This window comes from Archocentrus centrarchus, chromosome 18, assembly GCF_007364275.1.
Source record: "Archocentrus centrarchus isolate MPI-CPG fArcCen1 chromosome 18, fArcCen1, whole genome shotgun sequence".
Lineage (NCBI taxonomy): Eukaryota > Metazoa > Chordata > Actinopteri > Cichliformes > Cichlidae > Archocentrus > Archocentrus centrarchus.
This window is the reverse complement of record NC_044363.1, coordinates 13,060,884-13,074,916: the sequence shown is the minus strand read 5'-3', so window position 1 is coordinate 13,074,916 and position 14,033 is coordinate 13,060,884. Positions and strand designations below refer to the sequence as shown.

At 40.3% G+C, this 14,033-nt stretch overlaps 1 protein-coding gene across 1 annotated transcript; it reads left to right on the top strand.

Moving 5' to 3' along the window:
- Nucleotides 1-214: 214 nt before the first annotated feature.
- On the top strand, nucleotides 215-12,525 carry rasl11a (RAS-like, family 11, member A). The gene is made up of 8 exons (XM_030753732.1): nucleotides 215-779; nucleotides 4,419-4,475; nucleotides 4,589-4,671; nucleotides 8,229-8,269; nucleotides 8,342-8,471; nucleotides 8,706-8,781; nucleotides 10,488-10,564; nucleotides 11,804-12,525. Exons 1-8 carry the CDS (start codon nucleotides 623-625, stop codon nucleotides 11,948-11,950), a joined length of 768 nt encoding a protein of 255 aa, XP_030609592.1. The 5' UTR covers nucleotides 215-622; the 3' UTR covers nucleotides 11,951-12,525.
- Nucleotides 12,526-14,033: the final 1,508 nt, after the last annotated feature.

Genomic DNA, 14,033 nt, shown 5'->3' with positions numbered 1-14,033 from the left:
GCCTCATCTTGCTCTGCATATTTGTTTTGCAGCTTTATTACACACTGATTACGGTTTTTATCAGCTTTCCAGAAGCTGCAGGATGTCTGACTCCAGGCTGGGAAGCGGAGCCCGATTTAGACCGGTCTCACGGGAATATTATAGGGGACGGTTCAAAGTCTACATCCCTCCCTCTCTGCCTCCTCCTGCCTCTTTCTGCTCTCAGTCAGAGGCATATGGATTCGCTGCGGACCGGAATACTTTTCTCTCTCCCTTTTAAAAAAAAAAAGGAAAAAAAAGTGATTCAGGCGTCAAAGGAGGGCAGGGATGCCTGTTTATTAAGTAGTTGAAAAGGATCCATGAAGCTTTAAACTCAGCTGGAGAAAACTTTTGAACTGGAACTGGGATACTTGGAAGATACCTGAGATTTGTGTAGAAAGTCGTTTTTATATGGTAATTTCACAACACCTTTAAGGCTGCTATAACCGTGAATAATCTACAGGTTACCTCAGGAGATCCGGTGTCCTCCCTGCACGGATATTATGTGCGCACTGGAGTGATTTTTTTCCCCCCTCTGGGTGCAGGGATTTGTTTTTATTTTCCCAGAGAGAGCGGAGCTGATCTGAGGGCAGAGGGGAGCTAAATGCGGCTGACTGGCGACCCTGCACCGGGAACCATGAACAGCAGCGGGTCTGGCAACTTTCTGCTGGTCCCCATACCGGAGTACCCCCTGCTGGACTGCGTGCCCAACAAGACGGTGAAGATTGTGGTGCTGGGAGCGAGCAACGTCGGGAAAACCGGTATGGGCGGAAGGATTATACTGGCAAAATCATGAAATTAGGATTCAAATGATTGCGGGAAGTTTTCCACAGGAGCTGAAGCTGATTTGATGCGTAGTAGGGAATTAAACTGGGAAAACTGTAGCTGGGATTTCTTGAATTTTAACATCATGACTAAGCCAGCATGCATGCCTTTAGTTATGGTTAAAATGTCCTGGTTAAGAGACGGAGAAATATGTGCGAATGCCTGTTGAAAATGCGTACCAGATATGGATGCCAGGGGGCGACAAATCGCATTGTTTACATTGTTAGTTTCACTCATTTTCGGCCACTTTTTAAAGCTATTAGTAAATATAATAAGCTGTGGAAGAAGTAATTAAACCATTTAAGAGAAAGGCAACGAAGCAAAGCTATTTGGTGACAATTTAAAGTCACGCACTGATAATTTTACCTGAGTATTTTGGACAAAAGCAACCAGAAAGCAGCAAAAGTTTATGCGAATGTTTTTTTTTTTTTTTTTTTTAAATTGCAAAGCACATTAATTAAGATCAGGACGTATGCCCATCATGTGAATGTGCCAGATTTATCCATGCAAACTAATATCCATTTTAAGTACCTGAGGTGTCGATGGCATTAAAACACAGCAAAAGAAAAGCACACAAAATATGTGTCATCATTTTCAGTACATTCATTCTTTTGCAGCATTTAGTGAGTGTACAAGTTGAGGTGAAGCTGATTTTTTTCTTTGTACTTGCAGGGGGTTGATTAAAAAAACAAACATTTTAGGAGGTAGTGACTGGCTTTGTATGAAACCTCTTACTTGGAAAAGTCACAAGTGTGGAGGAATTGGTGTAACATTTTTACTCACAGTAACCAATTAAAGCACCTTAATATTGGCACTAAGCGTGATTATCAAAGTAAATGTAGTTATTTATTGCTACAGTTTAATTAATAGAAGGAGACCCTTCAGATTCAAAGCCTCACACATGCGCAAAGAAAGGACTACAAATGGCAGCGTCTGTTTTATTTTAGATTTCAGGAATATTTAAGCATGTGGCGAGTTCTCAGAACAAGTCCTGCGGTCAGAAAGCGCCGCGCTGGCTGTCAGTAACAGACTAAACAGATCATTCAGGGGAACAACAGAGTACAAGAGGCTAATTTGTCTCACTGGACAAGAGACTGAGCTACAGTTTATAATAAACCTCAGGCTGGAGTCTGAGTGTGAAGGCTGCAGGAGACGAAAGTGAAAAACAAACTAAAATATTCCCACAGAAAGTCTTTTATCACTTAGTAGTAAACATTTAAAGAGCTGCAGGCCACATGATGCACCCAGAGGATTCTTAACTTATAATGTAAGATGCAACCTGGTTGCATTATGTAAAATGTAGGAACCAAGATTTCTGGGAGCTTTAATGGCTCATACTGTGCACAGAAGATTTTTTTTTTATTTTATTTTATGGCTCAGTGGTTAAATGTTGACAGCTGTTAGCTGCAAATAAGAAATAGTTTTAGTGTTTATTAATATTCAGATGCAGTCAAAGTTTATATTGCAGATTATTAATTTCTTTGAATTCTATTTTAACCTTTTTGATGGCAACATTTGGATTCCATAGAAATATATCTCCATAACAGTCATGAATTGGGCTCATTATTTTAGGCTTTTTGTGTGTTTATATGGTTTAGCTGTTCTTTAATGTTAATGCTGAAGCTAACACACATCAAAATACTCAGCTGTTGCAGAACAAACTTGCACTTGTCAATCTGCACATGCATTAACACAAGTACGGCTGTGAGTCTGTGCAGTGGTGTGAAAAACTAAGTACACCTCGTGATTCAGCAGCTCGTAGAACCGCCTTTAGCGGCAATAGCTTGAAGTAAGCAACATTTGTGACTTTATCAGTCTCGCACATTGTTGTGGCTGCATTTTGAATCTGCTACATTGTGAGGAATTATTTATGCACAGCTCTCTGAAGGTCCCACCACAGGATTTCAGTCAGTTTCATTTCAGATTTGCTGCTGTGCTTGGGTTTCATTGTCATTTTGCATGACACAGTTTGAGCCAAGTTTTAGCTGTCAGACAGATGGCCTCACGTTTGAGTCTAGAATACTCTGGTATACATACTGTAGGAATTCATGGTCGTCTCAGGCCTTTTTACCACCGACTGGTTGCTGGTGCTGGTGCCGGTGCCGGTGCCAGTATTTGAAGCATTCAGCAGTTTTTCCACCATGAACGCACTCGGTGCTCAGCCAAAAAAAACGGGTTCAACTCAGGCCCGCAGGTTAACTGGTCTTGAACCAAGAAAGTGTGATGAAAGCAGCAGAAGGGTGTGACTCTGCCATCTCAACGTAAAGTTTTCTACCGCTATCTCACTGCATGGTGTGTATTACATGAGGAAAGCGATGCGATTTTCACAGCTGTGAATTAGGTTGGGCTCTAAAGCTGAACTTGCTGCTTTGTATCAGTTCATATCACAGATAAAAGGACACGAAGTGGGTACTTTGTGCCCTTGGGCTTCTGTGTCCAGACACTCATACGTAAAGGATCAGTTCACAAAGTGTGGTGGAAACGCAGGCCTGTTCTTAAGTGTTTCACTTTCATTTCACTATTGAAACAGACACAGCGCTGGCATGAGCACTGGCACCTCGGCGGTGGAAACATAGTATCAATGACTGCAAGGTGCCCAATTCTGTGGCTGCAAAACAAGCCCAAATTATCACCCCTCCATCACGGTGCTGACAGTTAGTACGAGGTGTTTGTCCTGTTATGCTGTGTTTGGTCTTCTCCAAACATGTCGCTGTGCATTATGACCAAACATCTCCTCTTTGGTCTCATCTGTCCAAAGGACATTGTTCCATGTCATGTGGTTTGTTCAGAGGCTGTGCTGATGTATTCTTTTTAGAGAGAAGAGGCCTTCCTTGACAGCCTTTTCAATCAAGCCATACTTGTCTTTTTCTTACTGTACTGGCAAGAACTTTAACATTTAACTTGCTGACTGAGTCTGAGATGGAGCTCTGTGGTTTTTGCAGTTTCTCTGAGCAAAAAAAAAAATCTATGCATAATCAAACTAATAAAACTTCCTTTCAGTTTTATCTTCTCTTGTGTCCTTTAACTTAATGCTTTTGTCTGAAAAAAAAGTTATGGAGTTACAAGTTATTTCTTAAAGCATGTAGACATTATTACTCTGCTTATATCTCTTGTGAGTCCTTTAGCATTTTAAAACACTGAACCACTCCAGTGGCCTTTTATTTTTGTAATATTCAGGGAATTATACAATGGAATCACAATAGAGATATCAAACCAAGCTCCACTCCCAAAAGACTGTAAGAATTAGAAAAACAGTGTCCAGAATCCAAACGCCCAGAGGTGGATGAAACAATCATTTACCAGTACAAGATGACGAATCATTTTCTCCCTTCGGACTTTGGGCCTGTTTGTTTAGACTCTAAAGTCTTGAAAAATCAAACTTATGTGTCAGAGAAAAGGGAAATTCCAGCAACACTTGGGGAAAGTGTTAAATAGATCGCCAGTTTGGTTTTTCCATAATATAGGTTAGAATTGTGCCCTGCAATGACCATGCCGTAGTTCTTATCCTCTTCTTGTTGCTTACTGTTTACTTCATGTTTTGCATCCCTAATTCAGGGTTTTTTGTTTCCTCTTAGCTTTAATCGTAAGGTTTCTGACCAAGAGGTTCATCGGTGATTATGAAGCAAACACAGGTGAGTTTCTGTACATCCATGTCTCCAATGACTGAGTTCCCTCAGTCATAAAAAAAAAAAAAATCCTCTATTGAGCCATTCATCAGTCCACCTCAATCTCTCCATCTCTGCAGGGGCGCTCTACTCCCGAAAGGTCACGCTGGATGGGGAGGAAGTGTCGCTTCAGATCCAGGATACACCCTGTGTCGCTCTCCAGGTAAACAGGGAGACTGCAGCCATGTCAACACCCTGCATGAGCATGAGCTGCATCAAAATGTGACTGAAACATACAGACAGCTGACACGAAAGGTTTCAAACCTGAATTAGAACACAGCTGAAGCTGTTATTTTTATTTATTTGTTTTTTTCTCACATAAAAGGACACACTAAAGATGTTTTTGCTACAAACATCTTTAGTGTTCAGTTGTTGAGTCAAAATATCCATTTGCTTTAAAACGTGTTGCTACATAACCAAACCACAAGGAAGTACAGGTAGATCAGTTAGAGTCACGGTAGGTCAGAAATATAGGAGGTAACTAAGCCATCAAAACATGAGGAAATGAAGCTGGTCACTGTAATTGAGACCTATTATGCTTTTCCATATACATGCTGAGAGGAGTTCATTTTAAACATGGTTTCAAATAATGAGATACGCATATGTGTGAATAATTCCTGTGAACTAAAAGCTTGGTGTTCCGATTGCTCTCGAAATTCAGTTTCAGTTTTTTTCTACTCGTGGCTTTGTGTGACTGATATCCCTAATATGGCCATCTCAGAATCCCCGCCCACCTGCTCTTTAAACCTCCTCTTTGTGAGGGGTAGCCAATCACAAAATAGTGCAACTGGGGTGGACACGTGGGTGGGGGACTACCTGTGCCAGTATTTGAAATGTTAAGCATTTTTTCCACCGTGAACACATTTGGTGCTCGGCAGAAAAACGGGTTCAACTCGGGCCCCGCATGCTAGCTGGTCTCGAACCAAGAACGTGTGATGAAAGTGGCAGAAGGATGTGACTCTGCCGTCTCAGCGTCAAGTTTTCTACCATATTACATGTGTATTACATGAGAAAAGAAAGCGATTTTCACAGCTGTGAATTAGGTTGGGCTCTCAGGATGAACTTGCTGCTTTGTATCAGTTCATATCACAGATAAAAGGACACCAAAGTGCGTACTTGTTGTCTTGCTCATAGTCGCCATCTGTGTTTACCTCTGTGCTGCACACAGATGCTGCAGTAGTTTGGTTTGGACTGTAAAACGTATTTGCAGCACAAGAAAGGGGAGCGTGTTCTCCCACGTTTGCGAACTTCGGCTTCCGTGTTCAGACGAGGACCCGCCCACGCTCATACGTAAAGGAGCAGTTCACAGAAGCGTGGTGGAAACGCGGGCCCGTTTGTAAGCGTTTCGCTGGTTCATTGAAACCGACACCAGCACTGGCACGTTTAAATTTAAATATATTTTTACACTCAGAGGACTTGAAAACACTTCACAATATCCGTGTATTGACAATAACCATGATGTTTAAGCATCAATAATGTATCAGTGATGCTAACTGGCCAAAAGCTAGATACTTCATTTACTTTCATATAACTTCAATTACTCAAACCAGAAGGAGCAAGCTATTATTTCTTCAAATAAACACATAATTTGCAGAAAACATATTCGGTCAAACTAGCTTGCTAAGTGACAGTTAGCTAGGCATAGCATATGGAAAACCATTGAAATATTAGAGTTTTACTCTTGGAGGGCTTAAAAAAATCTGCATTTATATTAACAGTGTCACATAACCAAGATATTTAAATATTAATATAGTCTCAATGATGCATATATAATATTAACTTAAAAAGCTTTTTTTTTAAGCCTTTGTACAGTTACTGTTGCAGGTTTTTGTCACTTCTGTACAGTGACAGAAGTTGGATTAATTTACTAGTAACATCCCTGGCATATTACTTTTAACATTTTTTCTGCAGATATATCAATAATGTTATTACGTTTTTTTGAAGATGATAATTGGGAAGTGAAAATCTGATATCGCGCCAGCTTTAATTTGTGGGGTTAAAAAGTTCAGAAGGGATATCTCTTTCTTGCATCATCGCTTAATTTAGTAAAACTCGTACTCCCCAAAGTCCCCAAAATCTCCCAGTTTAAAAAAAAAAGAAGTTATCTCAAAGCCATTTCAGGAAAGTATTTGAAGTACGAGGAAGTGCTTCAAATATGATCTCCTCACACATGATGAGTTTAATGAGTGCAACGTGCCATATAGCTTACCCTGCTCAACGGTCAACCTGTTTACAAAGCCAGGCCTCAGAGCTGCTCATTTCCTACACTGGGGGAGATAACAGAGGGCAAGAAGGTCCCTACTGGCTAGACTGCCTCTCAGAGATTAGACAGAAATAACTGATGAGTGGATGCACGAAGAAGCATGTGCGCCGAATTGAGAGGTCAAGGGGCTTTAGGGCATCATCGTTATCTTTAATTTGGTGTTTTTGAAACTCCGACCTTAAAAAACAAATAGAGGAAATAAACTTTGCTTGGCAAATATGTTGGGAGAATTGAGATAACTCTTCCTGAACTGAGAGCTGGGTGGTCACATGGATAAAGCGTTCAAAGTCAGAAACAGCTGGCGCGTGTCCCATAAGGAGCCATTACTCCTGGGAAGGACCTTTCCAGTAAAGATGGCCATGTGCTTGACCACTTTGTGCCACCCTGAACAATGCAGTAAAATCACTGTGGATAGTGTTGAACACTCGTATCACCACAGGCATGAAACAAAACAACACATTTGTTTGTGTTGGGTACGATCTTTTCTCTTGTGGCAGTCAACTTGAATTTGCTTGTGATGTATTGCTGCAGCAGGCATGTTGCCCAGATTCGTCAGTGGGGAAGCATCACACAAGAAAACCAAACCTATTTAACTCATTCTTTTATGGTAATTAACATATTAAAAGTTGATACAAATGAAGTGCAAAAATCTGTCACATGTGCAGCTTGAACAGTGTCCTCAGGTGTGAAACGATTCTCTCCGCTGTCAAACCCTCTGACCTCCAAATACAGACATCTTTCTCCCTTTAAAAGCAGAACTTTTGAATTTCACGTACACAGACACGAGTCAGTGCAGATTAAAAAAAAATAAATAAAAAAAAATCATGTATAGGGCTGTGAAAAAAAAAAAGTAGAAGAAGAAGAATCTGCGTCCAAAAACGAGACTGATCAGGGCTATTTCACAAGCTACTGTGAGACTATGTTGTGATTTCAGATGGCACGCAGGAAGATTTGAGACATTTTTCTTGCCTTTTCCTGAAACACAAGAGGAGGAAATGAGAGGACTGTTTCTTTTTTTTTCTTTCAAAAGTAAATTTTAATTTAAATTAGCAGAGATTTAAATTAGAGAGACTGCAAAGAGACAAAAGTCAATACTTGCAATAATGACATATAGGGGATTAAAAAAGGGGCTTTAAGGAGAATTCCTCTGTGCATTATGGGAAGTCTGGACCCATAGCAGCATGACTAAGGGAATGTTCAGAGTCAGCTGATCCAACCCTAAATATAAGCTTGATCAGAAAGGAAAGTTTGAACCCAATCTTAAAAATAGAGAGGGTGTCTGTCTCCTGATTCCAAACTGGGAGCTGGTTCCACAGAAGAGGGGCCTGAAAGCTGAAGGCTCTGCCTCCCATTCTACTTTCAGAAACTCTAGGAGCCACAAGTAAGCGTGCAGTCTGAGAGCGAAAGAGGGCAAAATAATCTTTACTTAAACCCTGAACTGTATGTGTGTTTTGCAGGACAATGCTGAGGATCTGTACTGCCAGGAGCAGATCAACAGGTGAGACTGGAAACACATGAATATGAATTTCGATTAAATGCAGTGCACTCTGCTAACCTCCTGGACCTGCAGGTCGATCTACTGGGCAGACGGATATGTGTTGGTTTTCTCCATCACAGACCACAACAGCTACAGAACCATCCAGCCACTGTACCAGCACGTCAGGCGCATACACCCCTCTGGAAACATACCGGTTATACTGGTTAGTCATGTAATCATGTAAAAATATCCCGACAAAAATATAATTTAATGTGATAAACTTGGTGATTTTTAGCCTGTCTTCCTTTGATTTGAGAATTTCAGTTGATTAATTATTTCCTTTTAAATTAATTTTTTATTCATTCTTATTTAGTCCAAGACAGAGCAGACAATACCAGACAGCTACTAACTCTAATCCTGTAATCTAATCTGTTGTGTCATCTGTAATCTGCGGTAGGTTGGCAACAAGAGTGACCTGCTCCGAGCCCGACAAGTGCCTGCAGACGAAGGCGAGACATTAGCAGCTTCGTTAGGTGGGTGTTTTTTTTTAAAATTTCTAATACACTACCACCCAACTTGTGCACAGTGATCAAAAAAGATATTACTTCAAAGGGAAACCCAACAACTTCAACTTGTGGTTCTTAATGTGCTATATATGTATTCTACTGATGATAACACATAAAATATTTTAATTGTTTTAAAATGCCTCAATGTTTAACACAATTTGGCCCACCAGTACTTTGCATGAGCAGTGCACTCCGGGTTAAAAATTTGCACTCTAGATCTACTCCATGATCGGGTGTATACAAAGTATGACAAAAGTGACACTATGCTACTTTAGGTTGTAGTTCCAGTCAAAATTATACAAAGGAAGTGGAGCATTTGTGGTGACAAGAAAAGGAGAAAGTTGTGGGAAAATATCGGTCACCCAAAATGACTTCCAAATGAGCCATGGCTCTTCTGTCCTGAAGAATTTGATGGATTCAGTTTGGCCAAAAACAAAACAAAAAAACCCCTCTCTGATGCTGCTGGTCATAAGAGACGACTAACACAAAAACCCATGCTGACAATTTTTACCCCACAAAGAGTTTAAACATCCTCAGAGAAAGTTGCTTCAAGAAGCAGAAAAGATGGGTGAAAAACAGGAAATATTAGATGTTCTCCTGCCTTGATCACAGAGGAACTTCACAACCTCCCAAAGCCAACTACCAGGTGTATGCTGCAGGTCTCACCTAAACACTTTCCTGTGGCCAGGTATGCTTTGCATTCTGGGATGCAAGGTAGCTTGGCTGTGCAGAGTACACAAACGGTTGGTACGGGCTAGCAACTAGCTGCAAAATTAATGTACAGTCTCCATGTTATCCACTAGGCCAGAACATGGCACCTTCTTCTGGTATTTGCTTTTGTAAATTGTTTATACTCCATTTCTCATTCACCCATTCATACAAGCACTTTCTACATCCATGTGCTTTCTAACATTCACACAGTCACACTCCGATGAACACATCGGGAACAACTTGGAATTCAGTATCTTGTCCAAGGATACTTTGGCATGCAGACTGGAGCAGCCAAGGATCAAACCACCAACTTTCCTGTTAGTAGATGACCTGCCCTACCACCTGAGCCACAGCCAACATGTAATGCAGAGTGAGAAGCTGACTGGATAAATAAAAAGCAAGCCATTCATTAAGGCTGATAAAATGCAGTCAACAAAAACAAAATACAATACAGGGCAGGAAGAAACACACAGTAAGCATAAACTGATACCAAGACAAAAACTGAGAAAAGGACTGGACTATTTATACACGTGAGGAAATCAGAAATGTGGAAGCAGCTGAGGGAACAAGACACAGGGGAAGATGATCAGTGACAATGAGACAGGAAGGGAAGGTAAGCCAAACACAAGACACAGGAGACAAATAACTACCAAAGTAAAACAGGATGTGACTACCAACCATGAAACAAGAGAGAGCAGAAACAAGAATGAACTTAATAGAGGTTTACTAAAGTCAGAGAGCAAGGGAAGCACAAGTCATTTAAGATAGACTTCTTGACCCCTGCACATTTCAGGCACTTCAGTATTGGTTTCACTTTTCATATCACTAAGTTTTGTCCATCCTTTATATACAGTCTGTGGTGTGTAATTATATCCTGCATGTTGCCCAATGAATGAGAAAAGTGCGTAAAAGAGTGTAAAAGATAAAAGCAGTCCTGATGTGACTGCTGCATCTGCCCACAGGAGGAGTTTACTTTGAGACCTCAGCCAGAGAAAACCACGAGGGAGTCCATACTGCCTTTCTACATCTTTGTCAGGAGGTGGGACTTTTTTTTTTTTTTTCACATTTGCTTTATTAGTCGAAGCTGTTAGAATTGTATTAGATATCAATGTATTTTGAGTTCATCAAACTATGTAGGACTTTTCGCTTTCTGTGGGAATAGATTTCATTCCCCTCTGATGCCCAGAAAACCACAAACCACATATTTGTCTTTTTGGCCCACGTAGGGCTACTAAACAGCTCATAATAGACTGCTTTGTATATTTGTTTTTCTAGTGGAGTAAGTTTTGCCCAGTAGCTTGCTTCATTTTTGGGTGTGCTTAGACTTTCCGCTTCCTTTTCTGGTGTTGCAGAGCACAGATTCCCAAACACGGGCTTGTTGAATCATTATGTAAATCTTTCAGTTCTCTGTAGCTTTTTCGAGTATTTTAGAGGATTTCAGCTCATTGTTTTGGTTTTTAATTCCAGCTTTCAGTAAGTTTGAAGTTTGGTTGTGCAGGTGGATTTTCTTTTTTTGAAAGGGTTTTTTCCCCAACATAGACAACAAAACATTTGTGAAATACATATTTTGTCTTTTAAGAGAGTTTTTTTAAGAGAGTTTTTCAGTATATTTTAGGATTACTTAAATCATTATCATCTGCAGCAACAACACCAGCGCATCATATTTTGAGTCTATGTGGTGAAGTTGTTGGCAGACAACTTATGCATACCTACACTCACTGTGGAGGAACATCATTCATTTCAAGCTGTGTTTGGATCTCTGTTGTTGGTGGTAGATGCTCCCCAGTATTCATCAGTGAGTGTGCCTGTACTACAAAACCGGATTTGGGCTTATCAAGGTAACTTCAGTTGGGTCTGCAGTATTATGAAGGCAGTTCACTTTTTATTGGGAAATATCGCTATGACAATTTATGTTGCAGAACTAACCTGCTCCAGAGCAGGTTATGTTCGAGATTAGAGATCGTTTGGTGTGAAATGACCTACGCACAAATCAGTTCTCCAGAAAATAGTGTCACCATTCCTGGATGATTCCTTGGATCTCTGCGGGGAGAGTAGGAGGGTCTGAAGTTTTTTAATAGTGTGTAATGTCTTTGTGTTTCCCTGATATGTTTCCCCTTGATTTCAGACATTCATACAAACTTAATTTTCCTCCTAAACAGTACAGACTTGATTTAGTTTAGCAGACATCAGTTTAGGCTGTAAGATTAGGGTTTGAGCAAAACTGAATTGTCCTTGTGTGATTATATTTTGGTGAGTCCCTCTCTCTTCTGTCCTCCAGGTGATCCGAGCGCTGGGAGGAGGGAACGGGGAGAAGAGGAGAGGAGGACTCCACCTGGCCAGACCCAAATCTCCTAACATGCAGGAGCTGAAGAGGAGGTTCAGGCAGGTACTTTCCTCCAAAGTCAAATCAGCCACGACCATCTGATCGCAGGAGGGCATGAAAAATGACAGCCTGCAGCCAGGCACGTGGCAGAAATAAGAGCTAAAATGCTGAAGAAAAAAATCACAAGAGGAGTTTAATGTTTGGGGTCTGGAGCTGTCACTGGCACGAAAAAGACACGGTCTCTGTGGTGATCAAAGCTTTTCAAAGAGCACAAGGAGTCCTCATCGGATGGATGAAAAGAAAGCTTTGATGGAGCTTTCTGCCAAACGAGTTCTGCTGAAAGAGACTTACGGTCAACACGACCTCTTTCCCAGCTCGAGTACAACAAAGACTTGTTAAACACAGCCAAACAAACAGCTCGCGTTGTGTCAGAAACTGCAGGTTTATCTTGAAGGGCAGCAGAACTTTCTGACTTATTTGGCCAATTGATGTCGTATTTCATTCAGGTTAAAAGTCCCTGAATACAACATGAACAAAGTTAATTAAATATACCAAAACAGCAAAGACTTATCAACTTTATCCAGTTTGTTTTATATGACTCAACATCTCTTATTTCATCTCCCAGCTGTTACAGTTTCATTACATTTTTTTACTTACTTTGGGGAATAAAATGGTATTCAAAAGACATCGTTTTTGTTTCTTCTTCATGTCCTGAGGTCAATCCAGTTGAGAATGACGGCATGTTCCAGTGTTTCAATCTTTCTCTCGAAGACACAGTGTCCTAAACCAAAACAGGAAATGACTCCAAAATGCAAGCTTTCAAGGCTATATGCTGAGACAAACGCTGACATGTGACAGCAGGAAGGATATCTTTTTATAACAAAATAAACTCTGTATATTTATGGAAGATCATTGCTGTCAATAATAAAACACAAGCATAGAGGATACTACCTCAACTTAACAATAATCAGATCTAATGAAAATACACATTTCCTTTTTAAACTGGCAGATAACAGTAATCTAAACTTAAAATTGTAACTTTTGTGCTTTTAAAATGAAATATACAGAAAAGCTTTCTGGCATATCAAGCATTATGGGCATTTTCTGTTCAAAGAAATTGCATAAATTAATTCATTTTTCATTTTGGCAAGAGCTGAAAATGAGCTTAAAACATAAAAAGTCAGAAAAAGACACGTCTATTTCATGAGACGTGCACAGCATAAGCTCTCCAACCTCTACAAAGAAAGATTAAAACTAGATTTAATAAATCTTGAGCGGGGGGAATTTGTAAAATTCCCAGCACACAAATACCAAAACTAAAAATTGAAAAATTAACAAATTTTGCATCATATTATGTTAACATCCTGGCCACAGTTTGAGCAAAACAATGAAAATCAGTTGGCGTTTAGTTTGGGCCTTTTACGAATTCATCAATTCAAGTTTATCATGTAATAAATTGTATTTAATGAATTACTTTTGATACATTGGCAGCTGTAAACTTCCCTAGGGTTCATGTGTGACTATATGAAAAATAGAGTCTATACAGTAATTGCTAGCAGAATCTGCAGCCAAGTTTATTTTAAACCTCTAAATGCAAAACAGTTACCGTATTTTTCGGACTATACGTCGCTCCGGAGTATAGGTCGCACCAGCCAAAAAATGCATAATAAAGAAGAAAAAAACATATAGGTCGCACTGGACTATAAGTCGCACTTTTTTTGGGGGGGTGGTGGGGGGGGGTGGTGATAGAATCCGAGACCCAGAGCAGAAATTCCATCTTGAATGGCAATTTAAAATAATAATGGATTAAAGAACAGGACGAACACGGTTACGCCTACGTTATGCTAACGTAGCACATTCAGCTACATGACGCACAACGAACACGTGTTCGGTATGTTAACGTAACATTAAGTTATTCAGATAACCATAGCATAAAGAACATACTAACAAGTTAACCAAACCATCAATCCATTGAATTCTTCATCCTCGGTGTCACTTCTAAACAATTCCGTACACTCCGTAGACGAAGCGCCGCTTCCTCTTCTGTGTCGCGTTAGTCAGACTCGTCGTCAGCTGCAGTTCCAGTTATTCCAGCCTTTCTGAATCCCAACAGGATGGTTTGTCACTGAAGCCCATGTTTTCTTGATCCATCCAATGACTTCCAGGAAAGTTGATTGGCGCATTC

What these genes read in the sequence shown, in the direction of transcription:
- rasl11a (XM_030753732.1), top strand. Translation starts at nt 623, where the DNA reads ATGCGGCTGACTGGCGACCCTGCACCGGGAACCATGAACAGCAGCGGG. An exon ending in CACCCTGTGTCGCTCTCCAG is followed by an intron (nt 4,672 to 8,228) that starts GTAAACAGGGAG and finishes TGTGTTTTGCAG; the next exon opens with GACAATGCTGAGGATCTGTA. An exon ending in GAAACATACCGGTTATACTG is followed by an intron (nt 8,472 to 8,705) that starts GTTAGTCATGTA and finishes AATCTGCGGTAG; the next exon opens with GTTGGCAACAAGAGTGACCT.